The sequence below is a fragment of the Pseudorca crassidens genome, chromosome 17, assembly GCF_039906515.1.
Source record: "Pseudorca crassidens isolate mPseCra1 chromosome 17, mPseCra1.hap1, whole genome shotgun sequence".
Taxonomy (NCBI): domain Eukaryota; kingdom Metazoa; phylum Chordata; class Mammalia; order Artiodactyla; family Delphinidae; genus Pseudorca; species Pseudorca crassidens.
Genome location: NC_090312.1, coordinates 9,180,848 through 9,200,125, shown reverse-complemented (window position 1 = coordinate 9,200,125; position 19,278 = coordinate 9,180,848). Strand labels below are relative to the sequence as shown.

Genomic DNA, 19,278 nt, shown 5'->3' with positions numbered 1-19,278 from the left:
AGCGCTGTTTGTGGCTTCTCTGGAGCAATCTGCCCCTTGAGACACCTGCCATCATTCTGGGCTCTTGGATACAGGACTGCATTCAAGATACAGGTGATCCACTGGCCGTATTGGTTACTATGGTGTTGGCAAGCTTAGAGCTGCTGGTCCGGCCTCTGAGAGGGACAGTGACTGCCACGCCAGCCCTGCCCCCAGGTCCATCTGGAGCTCCGGGGTATGGCATCCTTTCTGATCACTGTGGGCCTGGGCCATATTTAAATATGGGCAGAGCTCCTTCCTCCTATTCTCATAGCAAACCCACTTTCACATGCACATGGCTGTGAGGCCACATCAGGCTCTGACTGCATCTGTCCTGGCAAAGGCTGGCCATGGTTACTCACAGCCAGGCCGGGGGCGGACTCGGGGACCGGCGCTGGGTCCACCCAGGGCAGCGGGAGGGGCGTTCAGGAGGGAGACCCAGATCCTGGGACTGACTGTCACAAGGCTCTGGGTGGCTGGTAGAGCATCAAAGGACAGTATTTGCCGTAAAGCATTCTGAAAGAGAGAATACTATCCAGAAAAATTTCAAAATATGATTTGGACAAATACGTGGCCTATTTCCCTGGATGATGACAGAGTGGCCTGAGCCGAAATTAAGACCAGACTGGTCACGACTGAGCAAGGGACTTGGGAGAAGAGAGGCATAGGTCCTGAGCTCCTAAAGTGGAGTGCAGGGCTGCTGTGTACGACTGTGCAGGTTGTGCACTGAGCAACCTTAGAGAAAGCCTTTCACATAGGCTGTGGTGAAACTCTTAACTGGCCAAACCAGGTGCAGTGGCCCTGTTTGAGTGCAAGTGGAAGATTTTCCAACAAGAATGTCCAGGTCCCATGTAAATGTAAAGCAGCCTGGTTTAGAGGCTGAGGCAGGACTGAGTTTGCTGTGAGGGTGCGAAGTAATTTGAGACGAGCCGGCATGCCAGGAAGTAGTTAGACTCAGAGGGTGACAAGCAAGATGGCAGTGCTCGTGGGCTCCAAGCTAAATGAAGAAGGGTTATTTTTGCAGAGGAAAAACCAAACAAGACAAAGAAAAGAATCCCACAGCTCTTCCGCCCCTGTCTGCTGACCTCTGGTGCTTGTCTGCAGGGCCCCAGCTGTGGCAGACTCTCTGGACCCAAGGGCAGCTCCAGCTCCAGCTCCCGCCGGGCAAGGTGTGCCACGCCGACTACACAGGCTTGCTGCCAGCTTTCCAGCATTTCCTGTTAGACGAGCTCACAGCCCGCGGCTTCTGTCAGATCCAGGTATGTGCCTGGCCTTCCCCACAAGGGGGGCTTGGACTGAGCTGAGGGTCACCGGGCAGAGAACCTCAGATTTCAAATGAACTTACAGTTCAACCCACGGTCCTTTTACCAATGGGCAAACTGAGGCCCAGGATGAGAAAGTAACTCAGACAAGGCTAATGACATAGAGGCAGAGGCGGATCTGGTATCCATCTCATCATTGGCCATTCTTTCTGCATAAAGATACCAAACCAAATGCGTGCTGAGTGCTTAGACTGTGCCAGGCACTGTGCATCCCTTAGCATGGGTTAGTTAATGCGATCCTCACTGGAGCCCTATTATTGTTACCATGTTATTACTAGAGAGTAAAAATAATTGGCCATAGTCACAGCTGGGAAATGGTAGAGCCAGGCCGGCTGACGTGAGGACAGAGCTGTGGTCACCACATGGTACTGTCCCCACCCATGAAGAAGGAGCCTGGGAATGGGGCAGGGAGGCTGCAGTGCTGCGACACGCTCTCTGAGCTGCTATGCCAGGCCGGTCCTTAAATCTGTGAGGAGGCATCATGGATCCTCCTTGGAAGGAAAATGTTACATGCCAACTGGAGAGACATGGTTACCAAAGAGTTTTTAGCTGTGTAATAGGCAAGGACTTTGGTGATTTGAAGTCCCAAGCGTTCACAGAGGGAGTCTTTAAAAGTCACTCAGTTAAATAAGTCCTCGTTCTGCTCAAAGGCTGCTGTCTCATCAGAGCAACTCATTTCTAGCACCTCATGTTAAGAATTTCAGAGAACACACATTTTCACAAAACCAAATACAAAGAGTATTGATTTTAAAACAAAGAGAAACAAATCTTGCCCCCTTTTATCTAAAGAAAGGCACTTGACAGCAGTATCAGCAATATTTATGGGTTAGTGAGCACTGGTTGTATTCCTGGTGCCAGGCTGCAAGTTCTACTTTCCTTATCGCTAATGATTACAGCACCCTGCTCAGTGGGTATCATTAGCCCTTGACTGGTAAGTGAATTAACTAAAGCCCATGGAGAGTAAGTAAGTTGCCCGAGATTTCACATCACGGAGTAAGTCTAGACTCTCACTACACCAAATTTGTTCATTCTTTCACTCATTTTCTCCCTCCTTCATTCTTCCATTTAGCAAGTGTTTGGGTGCCTGTTACAGGCCAAGCATGGTTTTAGGCACTAAGGATTATCGGAGATAAACAAAGCCAGACACTAGTTACAGCGGCCAGGACAGATTTTCATCAGTAATACACTGGTGCTCAGCAGCCCCTCAGCCTCTCTGAAGCTAATTCAATCTGTAACGTGGGGTGATGACAGTTCTGACTCCACAGGCCTGTTTTGGAGACTAAACTAGCTAACGTGTTTAAGGCGCTCCACGCAGGGCCTGAATAATGGAGGATGTTCAGAAAGTGTGCACATTGCCTCGCGGGAGGTACCGCGAGGTACCAGGTACCTGGCACACAGCAGTTCTCCTCCAGTGACAGCGGCACGAACCCCACGTCCACTGGCGCACCTGCACCCTGGGCGTCGTGGGGTGCACGGCACATAGTAGGTGTCTGGTACCAGTCTGTGGCTTGACCTGCCATTCATGTTGAATGACCTCCTGCAGCCCAGGGCCTGTGTTGAGAGGGCATCGTCTGGACCCTGAATGAGGTGGTCAAGGTCTCTCGTGCAGCAGGCTGACAGCCAAGGCCCAGATCGACTCTGGATCGTGGGTTGGACAGATGTCCTTCACAGACCCTTCCTTTTACACAGAACCTTCTCATTCACCTCTAGATGCCCAAGCTTCTGATAAACTAACACCCCCTGGGGCTTGATGTAGAAGCTCTTGGGATGTTGCTTTTGAAAGAGCACGATGGGAAGAGGGCCCAGTGAGGCTTGTGTTGAACCCCAGCCCCTGCCCGGCACTGTCCCCAGGCTAACCAGGCACCACCACCGTCCATCCGCCCACCCTGCCCTGCAGACGGTCAGGGGGCACTGAGGGCCGTGCTCAGGTTGGGAGGAGAAGCCAGGCCTTGTGGTCACAATGGAGGAGCTGTTGCTTCCCGGGAGGGAGGGTCGTGTCCTGCTGGATGTAGGTGTTGTGAGGACATTGGCCGAGTCGTCGGCAGAAGTTGTTTCTCCAATGAAGTACAGCCCCGTGAATTCGGAGTGTTTAGGCTTTCTTGTGTGTGTGTGTGTGTGTGTGTGTGTGTGTGTGTCTGTGCCCTTTTAATTTTTTGAGAATCTTTAAATCTTTATTTTTTTCTAAGTATATTTGTTTTCTTTGTAGTTTATTTTATTTTTACATATATGTGTATCTATTCTCTTTCAAATTCTTTTCCCATTTACATTGGCTTTTACTCTGCTTACACCTCTGTCTGCAGGCTGTGTGACCTGAGCAGGTGATTCAACCCCTCTGAACCTGGAACCTCATTTTCCAGCTCTCTCAAGGCTGTGTCCTCCCAAACAGCTCCCACTGGGGACAGGTGGTGGGTGTAGAGCAGACCTTCTGAGGACAGGGGAGGGCTCAGGAGCTCTGATTGCCTGGGGCCAGTTCCCGGGTCAAAGGGAGGTCACGACCTCTCCACGACCTCCTCTGACAGTAACATAAGCCAGTTTAAGTGCCTGGCGCGGGCTCGGCAATGCTGGCTCCCTGCTCCGTGTTCTTGAGCTCGTGTCTCCGTGCAGGTGAAGACGGCTGGGACCCCTGTCTCCATCCCCGTCTGTGACGACTTCACGGTGCGGGTGGAGTGTCTGAGTGGGGAGCGGTTAGGAGCCAATGTCACGTGGAAATTGCGGCTGGAGGATGTCCCACCCGCCTCTCTCCCGGATCTGCGTGATGTTGGTATGTTTTCCCGCACTGCTGCCGTGAAGGTGCACAGACTCGCTGGGTCTCAATGCTCCTATCCATCAGATGGAGCCGCTGCGGCCCAGCGCCTTCCTGTGGGGCTCAGGGAGGGAACCATGGGAGGGTTCCCGTGGGAGGAAGGGGCTAGTTGGAGGGGCTAGTGGGAGGGGCTACTTCCTGAGAAGTTTATAAAGAGCAATAGAGTTCTGGTCCATAGCTGACTAGAGCTAAATAATATCACCCGGCTGCGCTTTTGTGAACCTTTTCTAATTCTCATCTTCGTTTTCTGGGCACAGAGAAGGAAGACAGGTGTGAAGTAGGGGAGGGTGGGGCGGGGTGAGGGCGTCTCCATTGGTTTATAATTTATGTCCTGCCTACTTCCAAACAGAATGTCTCAGACCACTGACACTGTTTAAACCCATTATTAACACTATTTGAAATGGAGTGGTAATGATATGGATGAATCGAGAGTAGAAAGATCTAAGGAGAAGCAGAGTGGCTCTTACGATCGTTACTCTGAACCAGGGTGGGACATAACCCATGGGCTTCTGACCAGAGGGTGGAAGCTTCTCCACTTCCTCTTCCACTGTCTGGTGGCCAAATGCCGAGGGTCGGGGCTGGCTGGAGCTTGACCTCTGTTCTATGAGGGGGAACTTGTAGACAATGCCACAGTGTAACCCAGGAGGCAGACTGTATCTCAGACATTCTGCAGTGCCTGTGACCCTAATTACCATCTCCCCCCAGTAGCGTTATGAATTAAGGGTCACTTTTTTTTTCCTCTGGAAACAGCCGGCATAATTTGGGTATGTTTGAAGCTGCAAATGGATGAGATGTTTATTCCTGGCGTCCATGGCCTCGGGCTGCCTTTACAGTAGCCGTTGTGGCGTGAATGTTCGTTGCGTGCTGGGACCCTCCCCAGCTCCAGATGTAGTGCTCACGCATCTGCTTTCTTCCTAGGAAGCACTTGGAGTTCGACAGCTGGAGGCCTTCTCAGCGTTTAGCTGAACCTGAGACGGAGGCTCTGCCTTCCCTTTGATCGGCCCCATCACATTCTCTCTTGTAATCCTCACCAACTGCAACAGGGGCATTCCTAGCCCCATTTTTCAGATGGGGAAACTGAGGCGCAGGGATGGTGGCTTGGCAAAGGTTGGGACAGTCGTGTATCTGGATAGTGTACCTTAGACGAGTGATTGAAGTCGTGATATCCTATACCAGTGGGGGTCACATTGCTGCCACAGAAATGACAGGAGCTGGAGATCTGGTTTGGAGTCCTAGCTGTGCTTCTGATTCTGTGTATCTTTGGGTCAATCAATCCCCTTCTCTGGGCCTCAGTTTCTCCCTCTGTAAAATGAGACACTGGCAAAGGCCTATGTCTCCTTTTGCTGTGGATGTGCTGGGTGGCTCTGTCCCTGGATCCTCCCTGACCCTTGCAGGAGCAATGACACTCCTGCCTCATCTTGTGTCTTGCAGAGGAAGCCTTGGTGGGCAAGGATCTCGTTGGGCGCTTTACAGATCTGATCCAAAGTGGAAAATTCCAGCTTCATCTGAATTCCAAGACGTTCCCAGCAGACACATTCATCCAATTCCTCCAAGGGGACCGCTTTGGCACCTCTCCCAGGACACAGTTTGGGTGCTTGGAAGGATTCCACCAAGTCTCGGCCACCAGCAACGCCAGTCAGGACCCATTGGGGTGTGGTAGGTTCCCCCTCTCTCCCTGGACCGCTGTTACTGAGCCATGCGAGGTTGTGGGAAAGGCCACAGAGCTCTGATAGAGGTTATTCTGACATACAGAGTGGAGACTCATTCATTTCTTTATTGAATGAAAGCTTTTCAATTGTCCAAATATACTCACAGGCATATAGTTATCACCCACCAGGTAGTAGCTGAAACTAGAGGCAACATGACAGAGGAAGAGCTCCCATGTTTGAGGTTATCCTTCCTCTTAGTCCTTGATGAGCTTGGACCCTGTGGCCTGGGCTGCGCTGTCTTGGTGGAGAAGGCCGATGTCTACCCCATGTGCTCCATGACTTTTCCCAGTCTGGTTATGGCAACACGTCACCCACCACCATCCCCAAATGGCCAGCGATCATCCCAGGATGTGATGGTTCAGGGGAAGTGATTCCTGGTGGAGGTTTACTGGGCTGTTCTTGGCCTGACACATCAGCAGCCTTGGAAGCCATTCTCACTAGACTGCAGCTGCCGGTTCCCTGAATAGAAACTGTGTGATTTGCTGCCGTAACAAATCGCCACAAATGTAGCTGTTTAAAACAACACCCACTTATTGTGCTGTAGTTCTGTAGGCTTGAATTCTCACACAGGGTCTCACTGGGCTCACATCAAGGTGTCAGGAGGGCTGCATTCCTACCAGAGGCCCTGGGAGGGAATCAGTTTCCTGATTTTTCCAGCTTCTAGATGTTGCCCACATTTCTTGGCTTGTGGCTTCCTTTCTTCGTCTTCAAAACCGGCAGTGTTGTAGCTCTCGGGCCGTTCTTCCATGGTCAGAGCTCCCTTGCATGCTGTCTGTCACTTCTAAGGACCTTATGATTGCACACAGCTGGGTAATCCAGGACACTCTCCCTGTTTTAAGGTCAGTTGACTAGCGACCTTAATTCCATCTGCAACCTTAGTTTCCCTTTGCCATGTGACCTAACATATTCACAGTTTCCAGGGATTAGAACATGGACCTCTTTGGGGGCCATTGTTCCATCCACTACTGAAACTTCCAGGGCCTCATGGTGAGAAGTCATCCTCCCACATGGCATGAGACAGAGGCATTTTTATTGAGCTGAAGAGAGAGACTATGTTTCTCAGTTATTTATTTTTCCACTATTCATGTTGGTTGCAACACAAAAGCTATAAGGCCTTTCCTCTTACGAAATCCATGCCAAATTCTAAGCTCCACACTGGATTTCAGGCACAGCTAACTCTTAACACAGAAACCAGAGACACAACCACTTCTTGCTAACACTTACAGAGGATTTTGCAGTTTACAAACACCTTCACAAATACTTAACTCTTACTATCGCCCCCGGTGGCAGGTCATCGCCCCATTTGACAGGTGAAGAGGCTGAGGCTCAGATGAAATGAGGTCATGGGTCTGTAGTGCCCAGAGCAGGGCTGACTCAAAGGAGGGACTCGGTTCTCTGTGGATGAGTTACCCCAGGTCCTCTGGGACCAGAGCTCACGATCCTTCCACCTCAACAGAGCTGCCCAAACAAAGAAGATAAGAAGTAGAAGCAGGCGTGGATGGTGCCACCTGCCAGGGTGGGAGAAACAGGGTCACAGCAACAGAGGTGATTGCAACACCTGCCACTGTGTTCTCAGACTTGCTGTGAAGAGCCTTGGGCTCCACTGCCAAAAGCTCACTGTGTGTGTGTGTGTGTGTGTGTGTGTGTGTGTGTGTGTGTGTGTCTTTGTGCACAAACATGCGTGTATTGGGAGGAGGCTGCTTTTATAATCACCCCAGGCGGTGTTGATAAGGGGGTCTGGGAGCCCCACTTGAAGAGCCTCACCAACCTCGGGTGCCCCCTCTGGAGCTTGGAGCCAAGAGGCGGGACAGCAGGAGATGGAGAGAGGGACCAGTCAAGCGCCAGGTCCGCATTTCCTGTGTGTAAAATAAAGGGGGTGGACTGGGAATCTGGTCCTCGGTTCCCTCTAGGGAACTCGGTTGATGATTAGATGGCCATTTCCTGTCTACCAGGACAGATAGTGCGGCTCAGCTGGGAAGTGGGAGGGGAAGCCGAGCCAGGAGCACAGACAGACTTGCCTGACGGGTGTCAAGCAGTGGAGACCCAGGGAATCAGAACCCGGCCTCGGGGTGACCGGCTTCAGAGAGAGTGGGAGTTATAGGGTGGGCCTGTGAATGAAAGGTTTGGCCAGGGCTGCACTTGCTGCAGAACAGGAGTGGCCACCTTTTTCCGTAAAGGGCCAAAGCAAGTCTTTTAGCCTTTGCAGACCATTCTGTTTCTGTCTCGTGGACTCAGCTCGTCCATTGTGGGGAGAGAAACGTGGCTGTGTCCTAGTAAAACTTTGCTTGCCAAACGGAAGGTGAGCTGCATTTGGCCTGAGGGCTGTAGTCTACCCATCCTAGCTCTACACAAACCTACATTCTGTTCTTCAACTGCGGCAGCTTTTTACCAAGTTACAGAGCATTGTTGATCACACCATTCAGCCCCACCCCTTACTCCAAATGGTTAGAAAGGTCCAGAATGGAATTCACAAAAGCTGTACCAAAAGCCCTGGATTTTCTCCAGTATCAATGATAACATCCATTCTCTATTGAATTTCTGCATTGCTCTGGTCCAGGATGTCAGGTATTTTTAATGCCAAGGGGTTGACGAAGCAGCTGGGGGGCATACAGTTAAGAGTGTGAGGAAACTGCTCTTGGAAGTCAGGTAGACCTGGGTTCAAGTCTTAGCTCCAGCACCTTCTCAGTGTGGGTTCTTAGGACACTGCCCACCTTCACTAGGCGTAATCTGGAAAACAGGGACAGTAGTACCTATTTCGTGGGGACTGTGGTTTGCATAGCTGAATATAATGGATACAAAGCACATTGCTTCACACAAAGTGAAACTTCAGCACATTGTTTTGTTGTTAATTGTCCGTGTGAGATTTAAACTCAGCCCTGCTGTTTCCAAATTCTTTGTTCTGTCCGGTGATTCACAAGTCTCCCTTCTCAACAAGGGCTCTTGGTGAAATCACGCCCTCGGATTCTTGTATCTATTCTTACTGGCTCTTTTTCCTTCTGAAGCACATCTGGAATACAGCTGTGAGGCTACAAGCAGAGCATTGTCCTGTGGAGATAAGGCAGGGTTTCTGTGTGTCGTCGTGGGGGGCCAATCTGGATGGTCTCCGGGGGGACAGTGACTCAGGGAGACTGGTGGGAATGTCCGCCTCCCGTGACTCAGGCAGGCGTAGCAGCCTTAGTCTAGGCAGTGCCTACTGCAAGGGGTGGAGGCTTTGCTTGCCCCTCCCACGCGGTCAGTTACGTTCACCCTCTTGCCTCACTGCCAGCCACGTGGCTTCCCCTCAGAATTACCTGCTGGCAACCTTCATACCAGGTTGTTCCATTAAGGAGAATCCCAGAGAAATTGTCTGGATTTTCCATTTCCATTCTGAACACCATTCACTGTCACTCGTTCACTGCAAATTCTTATAATAGAGCTAGTTCTCTACGGATTTTTTCCTGAAGTAACATGTTATGTCTTGTTTCCTTCCTCCCTCCCTCCTTTCCTTCCTTCCTTCTTTCTATTCATGCATCTGTCCATGCAAGCATCCGTCCTTCCTTCCATCAGTCCTCCCATCCATCCTTCCATCCATCCATCCATCCATCCATTCCATCCAAACTTTCAAAATATAATTATGTGTCCAATACCACGTGACATTCTTAGGGAAGCAAACGTCATAGCTCCACTTTCAAGGAGCCCACAGTCTAGCTGAAGCGAGGTTAAGTGAAAAGACAGCTAAAATACCATGTGAAAAGCCTTTTGCATCCCACTCAGGGCAGTCAGGGAAGGCTTGCTGGGGTAGTAAAGGCTGGCGCGAAGTCTTAAAGGCTAGTTAAAATTGTCACTTGGACAAGAGCAGACAAGAAGTGGTGTGTGTGTGTGTGTGTGTGTGTGTGTGTGTGTGTGTACGTGTGTGTGCCCCCGTGTCGAGTTCGCTAAAGTGATGAAGCACATTCCAGAAATGGAGATTAGCGCAAAAGCAGGGAGTTACGAGGTGCTGTGGCATTATGGGGACAGTGCACATGGTTTGCGTGACAGGAGAATGGGGCCTGAGAGATAGGAGAGGACCAGAGTGGGAGAGGCCTGGGGGCACAGCAAGGGGCTGGGTTTGGTGGGGTCACCAGGGGCGAATTTTAGGTTGGAGAGTGACGGGGCCAGGGGTGGGGTTGAGCAAAGCAGGCTAAGGAGTGAAGGACAGTTATGCTTCCTCAGATATTTTCCTTCAGCAGAAACACGACTGCTGTTGTTTGGGGACTTTGGGAATGGGTTGGCTAGACGGATGGCATAACCCCAAAGCTCTGTGCAACTTGCAAACTCAAATTGGCCAAATTGCCTCATTTTATGGAAGAGGGAACTGAGGCGCCAGGGACTTCCCAGTGATTTCCATGAAGGGATTTAACTGAGGGATAGACATCCAGTTGCTGCGGCGGACTCAGGGTCTCTAGGAGGCCCCACCTGCTGGGGAAGGAGGCAACGGAGCCTCACTGTGATGTTCACAAAGGTGCCTTTGGGTGGAAAAGACTCTTGACGTCAGACATGGAAAGAAACAGAACACAGGTTCCTTGCGCGTGGTCGAGAGGCCTGAAATGTGTGGCAGCAAAAATTCCCAGCTCTCTTTTTTCTGCCCCTTCACCTGCACCCTGGGTTCAGAGGCAGCAACTAAGGCTGGCTTAAAAGGTTTTGTTTTCCTTTAGCAATGAACTTGGAGACTACTTGAAAAAACAGCCACAGTACTGAGGTAAAAATACTAGAGAAGATCAACAATGTGACTCATAGAAGTAACGAAACCCCGCTCTCTGAGCGAGGATGTGCATGGCACAGGGCAGGCCGGAAAACACACCATTCAGTTTCCAGGGTGTGCCTGGAGTTTCTGATTTACTCAGAAACACCACACACATATGCACGCTCAAGAGAGTAGCTCTCAGATCCACGCTGGCTCCGTTCGAGCACATCCTACACGTTTGTGCTCACTTCGTCGTCAAAGGAAGGTGGTTGAATTGGTGTGTGGAGAAAAGGCTTTGGTTTGGCGAGAATGGAGCTTGAATCCCACCCCTGTCATCTCGCTGCCTGGTTGACCTTGCCCTTGAACATCAGTTTTCTCCAGGCTAGAATGGCGCTGATAGCTTTCCCATAACGTGGTGACATTGTAATACCTGGCACTGTGCTTGGCGCGTTCTATAATTTTACTTCCTCCCTGCCCTTTTCAGAAGAGCATGCTGGGGGCGTCATGCATGAGTGTCCTGAGGCTCAGCTTTCTCATCTGTGAAGTGCAGGTAGAACTCTAACTCCTGGGTATGCTGTAGTGATATACACGTGGCACATAGAGGAGTGCCAGGCACAAAGACAGCACCCCCAAGAGTGGGCACGCTTTTGGCTCCCACCCTTACTGGGTAGCAGCTCACTTCTTCTAGAAGTTATTTGGAAAAATCTCCAGAACACAACCCTGAATCAAGAAAAAAGACAAAATAGAACCTCCTTCTGCCATCCCCTTCTCTGAGCTGTCAGAATCTGTGTGGCCAAGTTCACGCACTCGCCTCAGAGCAGGGCTCTTGGACGCCAACTTAGAACCCTTATGCGGCATGCATCTGTCCAGTTTGGGTTTCTAGTTTCTCAGCTCGTATCATATTGGAGGAGCCAAATTAGGAAGGGTTGGGAGTGTTAGAATCAGAGGGACAGAAAGACTGCTGATTGACAGGGGAGCACAGGGAGGAGACGAATGAGGTGAATGAGGCATCCAGGCTGCAAGACGTGAGTAGGTCCTCACTCTCAGGGTCACACTTGGAGTTTCTGAGTAAATCAGACTCAACAAGCCAACTGTGAGGGCCTCTGTCAGTCCTGTGCCCTGGGCGTCTCACTCGCCTCCCGGTAGTCCCAGGTCTGAGCCATGCCATCACCGACTGACCAAGCGGGAGAGGCCACATTCAAGTGAGATGGTGCTGAATTGTTGAAATCACCCCACAGAGGGAGGGCACTCTGTTTGGACAGAATAGGTGCTGAGGTTGGCTGCCAGGAATGGCTCCCTCAAGTCTAGAATGAATTACCATGTGTTGAGCACCTGTGAGTCTGGCATTATGATATGTGCTTTCTGTACATCATCACTGCACTCCAACGGGATAATATTATTAATCCTTTTTTTACAGAGAAGAAAATGGAGCCTCAGGGAAGTCCAGAGGCATTTAGGTAGAGTGGGGTGGGGAATTTTACCCGATCTGTTTGACCCCAAAGTTTGCACCCACCACTGTGCTCTCCCATATTCCCATGGCAACCTATGGAGGGACGCTCATGTTTCAAGATGTTCTCAACTTCATCCCATGACAACCTTCTCTTTGTCTAGTAAGCTCTAGCTCAGTAGCTGGCTTTAGTTGGCTTTTATCTTTCCGTTCCTTGAATAATCCAAACTCATTCCTGCCTCAAGATTTTCACACTTGCTGTTCTCTCTGCACAGAATTCTCTTCTGCATCTTGGCCTAGAGTATTCCTCACCCATCAGGTCTCATGTGTCGCCTCTCAGAGGGGCCTTCCTCACTATCGTGCCCTCTGCTCCTGCTTCATTTCACTCAACTCTGACATTCTGGTTGGACACCCTCTCATCCTACCAGCCCATCAGCTCCTGGAGAGCAGGAACTTTGTCGACCCTCTTCACGGCTTATCCCCTACTCTTAGAGCCTGACGCACAGCAGATTCTCAGTGGGCAATTTGTTAAATGAATGAGCTCTTGTCTGATTTTGGAGTTTCAGAGACCCTGTGGGTTCTGAGGTTGTAACTATAAAGCTAGTATCTTGTTCTTTAACCTGATTGCTCTGTTTATCTTTTCTAGTTAAGTGTCCTGAAGGAAGCTATTTTCAGGATGAGCAGTGTATTCCCTGTCCTGCTGGATTCTACCAAGAACAGGCAGGTAGCCTGGCCTGTGTCCCTTGTCCTGTGGGCAGAACGACCATTTCCGTTGGAGCTTTCAGCCAGACTCACTGTAAGTTCTAAAGAGTCCCACTTCGAAAGAGAAACCCTACAATGTCATGGGGACCCTGCAGGACATCTCAACCTTGTTACTACTGAAATTTTGAGACATATACTTCTTCGTTTTGGAGCGCTGTCCCTTGCATGATAGGATGTTTATTTAGCAGCACCACTGCTCCTTACCTATTAGATGCCAGTAGTACCACCCATGCACACCAAGTTGTGACAACCAAACTGTCTCCAGACAATGCCAAATGTCTCCTAGATGGGGGCAAAATTGTCCACCCTTGAGAACCATTGGATACAGATCGTAATCCAAAGGGCACCACCTTTGAATGCCTGTGCTCTGTCAAGAGCTAGGCCAGACCTTCTGCCCGTGTTGCTTCGTTCAATCCTCCCAACTCCTTCTAGGTAAACATTATGAGCCCAACTTTTACGTATAAAACGGCTAAGGCTCACGGAAGAAATTTAGCTAAAGTCGCTCAGCTAGAAAGTGACATAGCTGGCCTTTGATCTTGGCATTGTCTGATTCTGAAACTTCTGATTTTTGTAAGTCAATGTTATCAGATTAAGAAGTGGAAGATGTTTTCCACCTACGATCATTACCACTGTGTAGCTCATATTCCCTTTCTGGCCCCATGAATCTGTCAGGACTGTGTGTACCGGTGGCCTTCCTGTATGTCATGTGATTTCACTTGGCCTATTTACTTAACAATCAACTGGGGAGTGTTGGGTTTTCTCTAGCAGGGGCCCATAACTTGCCTTGTCGCAAATCTTTTCATGTTAGTCTGAAATGGTGTCAACATGAGGCATTGCTAAAAATCAGAGTAGAGTTTAGAATTGTAAAATAATCAAAAGAGGTCAAGTCACCTTCTGTGACAGAGGCAGTTTCCTTGGTCAGGAGAGCAGTGGAAATAGGGCGGTATTTCCAAGAAAGTAAATAGAGGAATTTCCTAGGCCAGATGTCTGACATTCCTTCTGGAGGAGAAAATCTTTCCCAGGAACTCAGAGTGTCCTTGACACCCGGGCGTCCCGCTCAGTTTGCACACGTTGGCTCCAGACACTGTGGTTTGGGATGACATGAAGTGTTGTCACATGGCCCCGAGGAATCCTTTCTTGAAAGGAGGTCCCTGCAGAGTGCTGATCTTCGTGGAGTGGGTGCTGCCTACATGGCAGGGAGCAGAGGGGGAGGCGGAGGCTCGCCACCCCCCAACCCCATTTCCATCCCCACGCTCCCTCCTACTGGCACTGTGACCTCGGCCAAGTCAACTTCCTTCTCTGAATGTCAACTTCCAGAAATGGGGATAAAGACCAAGCACATATTTCTTATTATAAATCACAGTGTCAAAGCCTGGGACGTGTAGGAGGCTTGTATTATATGTCAGACACTGAGCAAGGTACTGGAATAAAATAGGGAGCAAAGCCAGATGAGGTCCCTGCCTGCTTGGGAGGGAGTCAGACAGCTGCAAACCGTTCCTTCCCACAGACCAATGGAAATGATAACTGTGCCGGCTCTGAGCAGAGGTAGGGGTCAAGAGGAGAGTGTGTAACACTCGGGCGTCAAGGGATCTGGGGGCTTCCCTGAGGAAATGAGGACTGGCCGGTGAAGAGTTAACTCCTTGCAGACTGGGGAGAAGGGTGCACCAGGAGAAGAACCGGGGGGCAGAATCTGAGTCCCAGCAAATGGTATCAGAGCAGGCGGTGCGTTCCAGGCCGACTGTGGACACACAGGGGCACGTGCAGGGTCAGATGGGCGGGGCCAGGTCACAGCGGCCTTGGTGGCCCAAAGGCGAGCCCAGACTTTGTCTTTTGGTCGGGGTGGCGACACTGACAAGTTTTAAGCTGGGGGGTGTCTGGCTCCAACGTGTGACTTGGACGTCTGATCAAGGACTGGGAGTCTGGGGTCCGGCAGGGAGGGGACCCCAGAGGCACGGCACTGAGAGCTGTATCCATCTTTGGTTCCAGGTGTCACTGGCTGTCAGAAGAATGAGGCAGGCCTGCGGTGTGACCAGGACGGCCAGTACCGAGCCAGCCAGAGGGATGGGGCCAGCGGGAAGGCCTTCTGCGTGGACAGCGAGGGGCAGAGGCTGCCGTGGTCAGAGACGGAGGCCCTGCTGATGGATGCCCAGTGTCTGAGTACGTGCAGGGTGTTAAGTCAGCCACTCCTGGGGACAGGGCCTGTAATCCCAAGGGCTTTCTAGAAGGGGAGAGACATGTGAGATGCAGTTGTCCCCAACCTTTCATTTCAAAAACTTTTAACCTATGTAGGAGTTGAAAGAATAGTAGGAAGAACAAATACTCGTCACCCAGATCCAAAAATTGTTACTGTTTTGCTCTTTCTCTCTCTCTTTTAATCATTGGAAAGTATATTTCAGACATCATGAAACCTCACCCCTAAATACTTCAGCATCATGAGAAATGAATTCAAAAATCATTCGTCTGCTGAGGTTTCCTTTCTTGTGGGCAGCTTGCCTCCAAAAAGCTGGTCAGCATTTCTCCCTCAGTGGGATGTTGGGGGAAGACCCGAGTGCCAGTCCTTCTTCCATGTTACTTGCTGGGTTACCCAGAGCAAATCGCTCAACTTCTCTGATGCTCATCACCCCAGAAGCCTCCTGCTTGCCTCCTGAGACACCGTGAGGGTCAATATTATCCTATGAAGATGCCAAACATCGAGCCCAGCTCTTCAATGAGATAATGGGTGCGAAAGAACTGACAGGAGTCCTATAATCCTAGGTGCATGGGAGTGGGACCAGAACTAATTTAATCCCAGTTGTGCCCTTTACTGGTCGTGCAGTGCTGGGCAAGTCACTTATATTCAACAGTTTCCCCATCTGTAAAATGGGATTGTTAATGCCTTAGCGAAGTGTTAATGAATGCCAAGGGTGTGTGTGTGTCTGTGTGTCTGTGTGTCTGTGTGTGTGTGTGTGTCTGTCCATGGATAAATTGCAAATCCAATGAAAGTCTTTATTATTATTTGTCAGTATCCCTCCTCTTGGGCAGAAATAGCAATTGGGGAGTTAGAGCTGGAAGTGCTTTAAGAGATCAGTTAGGCAGATCTTTGTTATCCTTTACAAATGAGGGAGAAGACGTCCTCAGAGGGAAAGCAACTTGCCCAAGGACCACGGTGATTACTGGCCATTCTGGGTGCTTGCCTCTTAACTCTGGCCCTCTTTGCATCCGTACCGCTGGCTTGGCTGTGCGGATTGTAATGCGCACTTTGTAAAGCATTTCCTGGCTTGTTCTGCCCTGTGTTCATCTGGAGCAGACAGGCCAGTTTAATCAGTGGCACCAGAAATGTTTATGAGGAGCAGCTCAGCTTTGCCAACTTTGATGACGCCTCCCTGAAGTACAGGTTTATGAATAGCCTCCAGGTTCGTCCTCAGCATCTTGGCTTCTTATGCAAAGCTTGGAGCTTAGATTTCCCTTTCTGGATATGCAGGAGGATTTCCATGTTAAGAAGCTGGGCCCCCACTGGGATGGCAGCACGCTGTCTCAGAATCCTTGCAACTTGACTTTGAGATCTTTCTCTTTGGGCATGGGATTGAAGTCTCATTATTGAGGTTTTTGTCCCCTAGAAAAGGTGAAGCGCATAGAGGTCAGCTGTGTAATTCCCCGAAAAGGTATCCACTGGCGAGGACGGTGCCCCTTCCACATCCTGACACCACCTCCCTCTGTCCGACCTGGATCCTCAGACACGTGGATCACTGCTGTAGCCTCCTGATTCATCTCTCTGCTCCAGCCTTACCTCCATCCAATGACTTGCCCACGGTGCTTCAGAGCAGTTAAGAGGCAATTCTACTTATACAATTCCCCTTAAAACTCTTCAATGAACCATAATTCAAAAAGAGTCATGTACCAAAATGTTCATTGCAGCTCTATTTAGCCCGGAGATGGAAACAACCTAAGTGTCCATCATCAGATGAATGGGTAAAGAAGATGTGGCACATATATACAATGCAATATTACTCAGCCATAAAAAGAAACAAAATTTAGCTATTTGTAATGAGGTGGATGGACCTAGAGTCTGTCATACAGAGTGAAGTAAGTCAGAAAGAGAAAGACAAATACCGTATGCTAACACATATGTATGGAATTTAAGGAAAAAAATGACATGAAGAACCTAGGGGTAAGACAGGAATAAAGACACAGACCTACTAGAGAATGGACTTGAGGATATGGGAGGGGGAAGGGTAAGCTGTGACAAAGCGAGAGAGTGGCATGGACATATATACACTACCAAACGTAAAATAGATAGCTAGTGGGAAGCAGCCACATAGCACAGGGAGATCAGCTCGGTGCTTTGTGACCACCTAGAGGGGTGGGATAGGGAGGGTGGGAGGGAGGGAGACGCAAGTGGGAAGAGATATGGGAACATATGTATATGTATAACTGATTCACTTTGTTATAAAGCAGAAACTAACACACCATTGTAAAGCAATTATACAGGATACAGTAGAATTGCACCGCCTCAGGGCCCTCTCTGGACTCTAGCCTCATTAGACGACATGTTCCTTTGCGGCTAGACCTGTATCTTTCTTTTTGTTCTATTCGAGAGTAGCTGGCGCTTGTCTTGTCGACACAATGAATGAATGGCTCTAATTATCTGGGCTTCTTTGGAACTATTTCCTAAAGGTCATCAGGGAAAGGGATTCTCCCACCACCTGAATTCCTGCAGCCAGTCTGACAAGCCCTGACACCGAGGCGGGGTGTCCCTGCAGGGGGCAGAGGGACCCAGCATTTCCTGAGTTGGTACCGGGTACTCCGTGCTGCTCTGTTTATTCCTCACACCAGGCAGCTGAGACTCTCAGAGGCTGAGACATGCCCGGGACACAGAGCTGGTGAGGGCGGTGGCCTCAGGACTGGCTGACTCCAGAGCTAGTGCCCCTTCCCCATTGCCAGCCGCCTCCACACCTTATCTCTCTCTGCTGCACCTTCAGCGTGGCCCCCTTGATCTTTCTGACATTGCCTGTGGTAAACCCTTTGTTTAGACCTTGGCCGGTGGAAATATTTCAAGCTCATCTTCCCTTTAACTCTAGATCCAGTTTTCTAGTTCTGCCCTTTGTTGGTCCACACCAAAGACTTCATATTCCATGTCAAGTGCTCAAACAGAGGAATACGCCTACCATTGGAATTACACCGTCTTCATAACGCTCTGCCCTGGTTTCCTGGTGTTGTAATGATTTTGGCAGTCATCCGTCCATCCAATAAGTAGGAAACTAGTATATATCTGTCACTATCCTAGCTGGCGGGTGTTCACATATCATCAGAACATTATCCTTGTCTTGGAAAGAGACAGGCACATAAATAGCCACAGTACACTGTGCGGAATCATGATCAAATAGAGCGATGTGCCCAGATGCTGACCCTTTATACTTGCCCCAAAACATTTGTAAATATCTGTTATGTATGTAAGTTCGTAACTATCTGTAGGGCATGTGGCAGATTACACCAACAGAATGTATAAATCTGCACACTAACTCAATATTCCATGGAATCATTTGTAGCTCAGTTCATAAATTGTTTCTGTTCTATTTGTCAATGAGCTTCTTCACAGAACTCTGAAATGTCAGGACCTCCATCACCAAGGTGTCCCTTGTGTGAAAACCAGCAGATTCTCTAACTGAAGTGCTAAACTTACACCATTTATGGTTCCTGAGAAGATTTTAATTGGAAACTGAAAAATGTTTCAAATTTTATTTAGTCTCCTAGAATGCTGTAAGCTGCTGGTCCATACCAACCAGGCCTCAGGGACACTGGCTGCCTATAATGTGGTGTTTGCTGGACTGCAGCTTCTGGTCCCTATAAATAAGATAACAAGGAGTATAAAAAATAAAAAAGAGAGGAGGAGATGAGAGCGGAGGGACTGAGTATGGGCTGAGCACATGAACTTGGCAACTTCAATGATCAATGAAGGACCACTTTGTAAAATTAGAATTTGTTTTTTAACATCTTTATTGGAGTATAATTGCTTTACAATGTTGTGTTAGTTTCTGCTGTATCACAAAGTGAATCAGTTATATGTATACATATATCCCCGTAGCCCCTCCCTTTTGTGTCTCCCTCCCACCCCTCTAGGTGGTCACAAAGCACTGAGCTGATCTCCCTGTGCTATGCGGCTGCTTCCCACTAGCTATCTATTTTACGTTTGGTAGTGTATATGTCTATGCCACTCTCTCACTACGTGCCAGCTTACCCTTCCCCCTTCCTCATGTTCTCAAGTCCATTCTCTATGTCTGCGTCTTTATTCCTGTCCTTCCCCTAAGTTCTCCAGAACTTTTCCTTTTTTCTTTTTTTTTAGACTCCATATATATGTGTTAGCATATGGTATTTGTTTTTCTATTTCTGACTTACTTCACTCTGTATGACAGACTCTATGTCCATCCACCTCACTACAAATTACTCAATTTCATTTCTTTTTATGGCTGAGTAATATTCCATGGTATCTATGTGCCACATCTTCTTTATCCATTCATCTGTCAGTGGACACTTAGATT

General features: G+C 49.3%; 1 protein-coding gene across 1 annotated transcript in view; it reads left to right on the top strand.

The window, feature by feature from the left end:
• TG (thyroglobulin) overlaps window positions 1-19,278 on the top strand; it is a 242,487-nt gene that overhangs the window by 36,764 nt on the left and 186,445 nt on the right. The window contains exons 18-22 of the mRNA XM_067711217.1: window positions 1,123-1,277; window positions 3,945-4,101; window positions 5,575-5,799; window positions 12,648-12,797; window positions 14,750-14,920. Coding sequence (XP_067567318.1) covers window positions 1,123-1,277; window positions 3,945-4,101; window positions 5,575-5,799; window positions 12,648-12,797; window positions 14,750-14,920 — 858 coding nt within the window. The remainder of the gene's footprint in view (window positions 1-1,122; window positions 1,278-3,944; window positions 4,102-5,574; window positions 5,800-12,647; window positions 12,798-14,749; window positions 14,921-19,278) is intronic.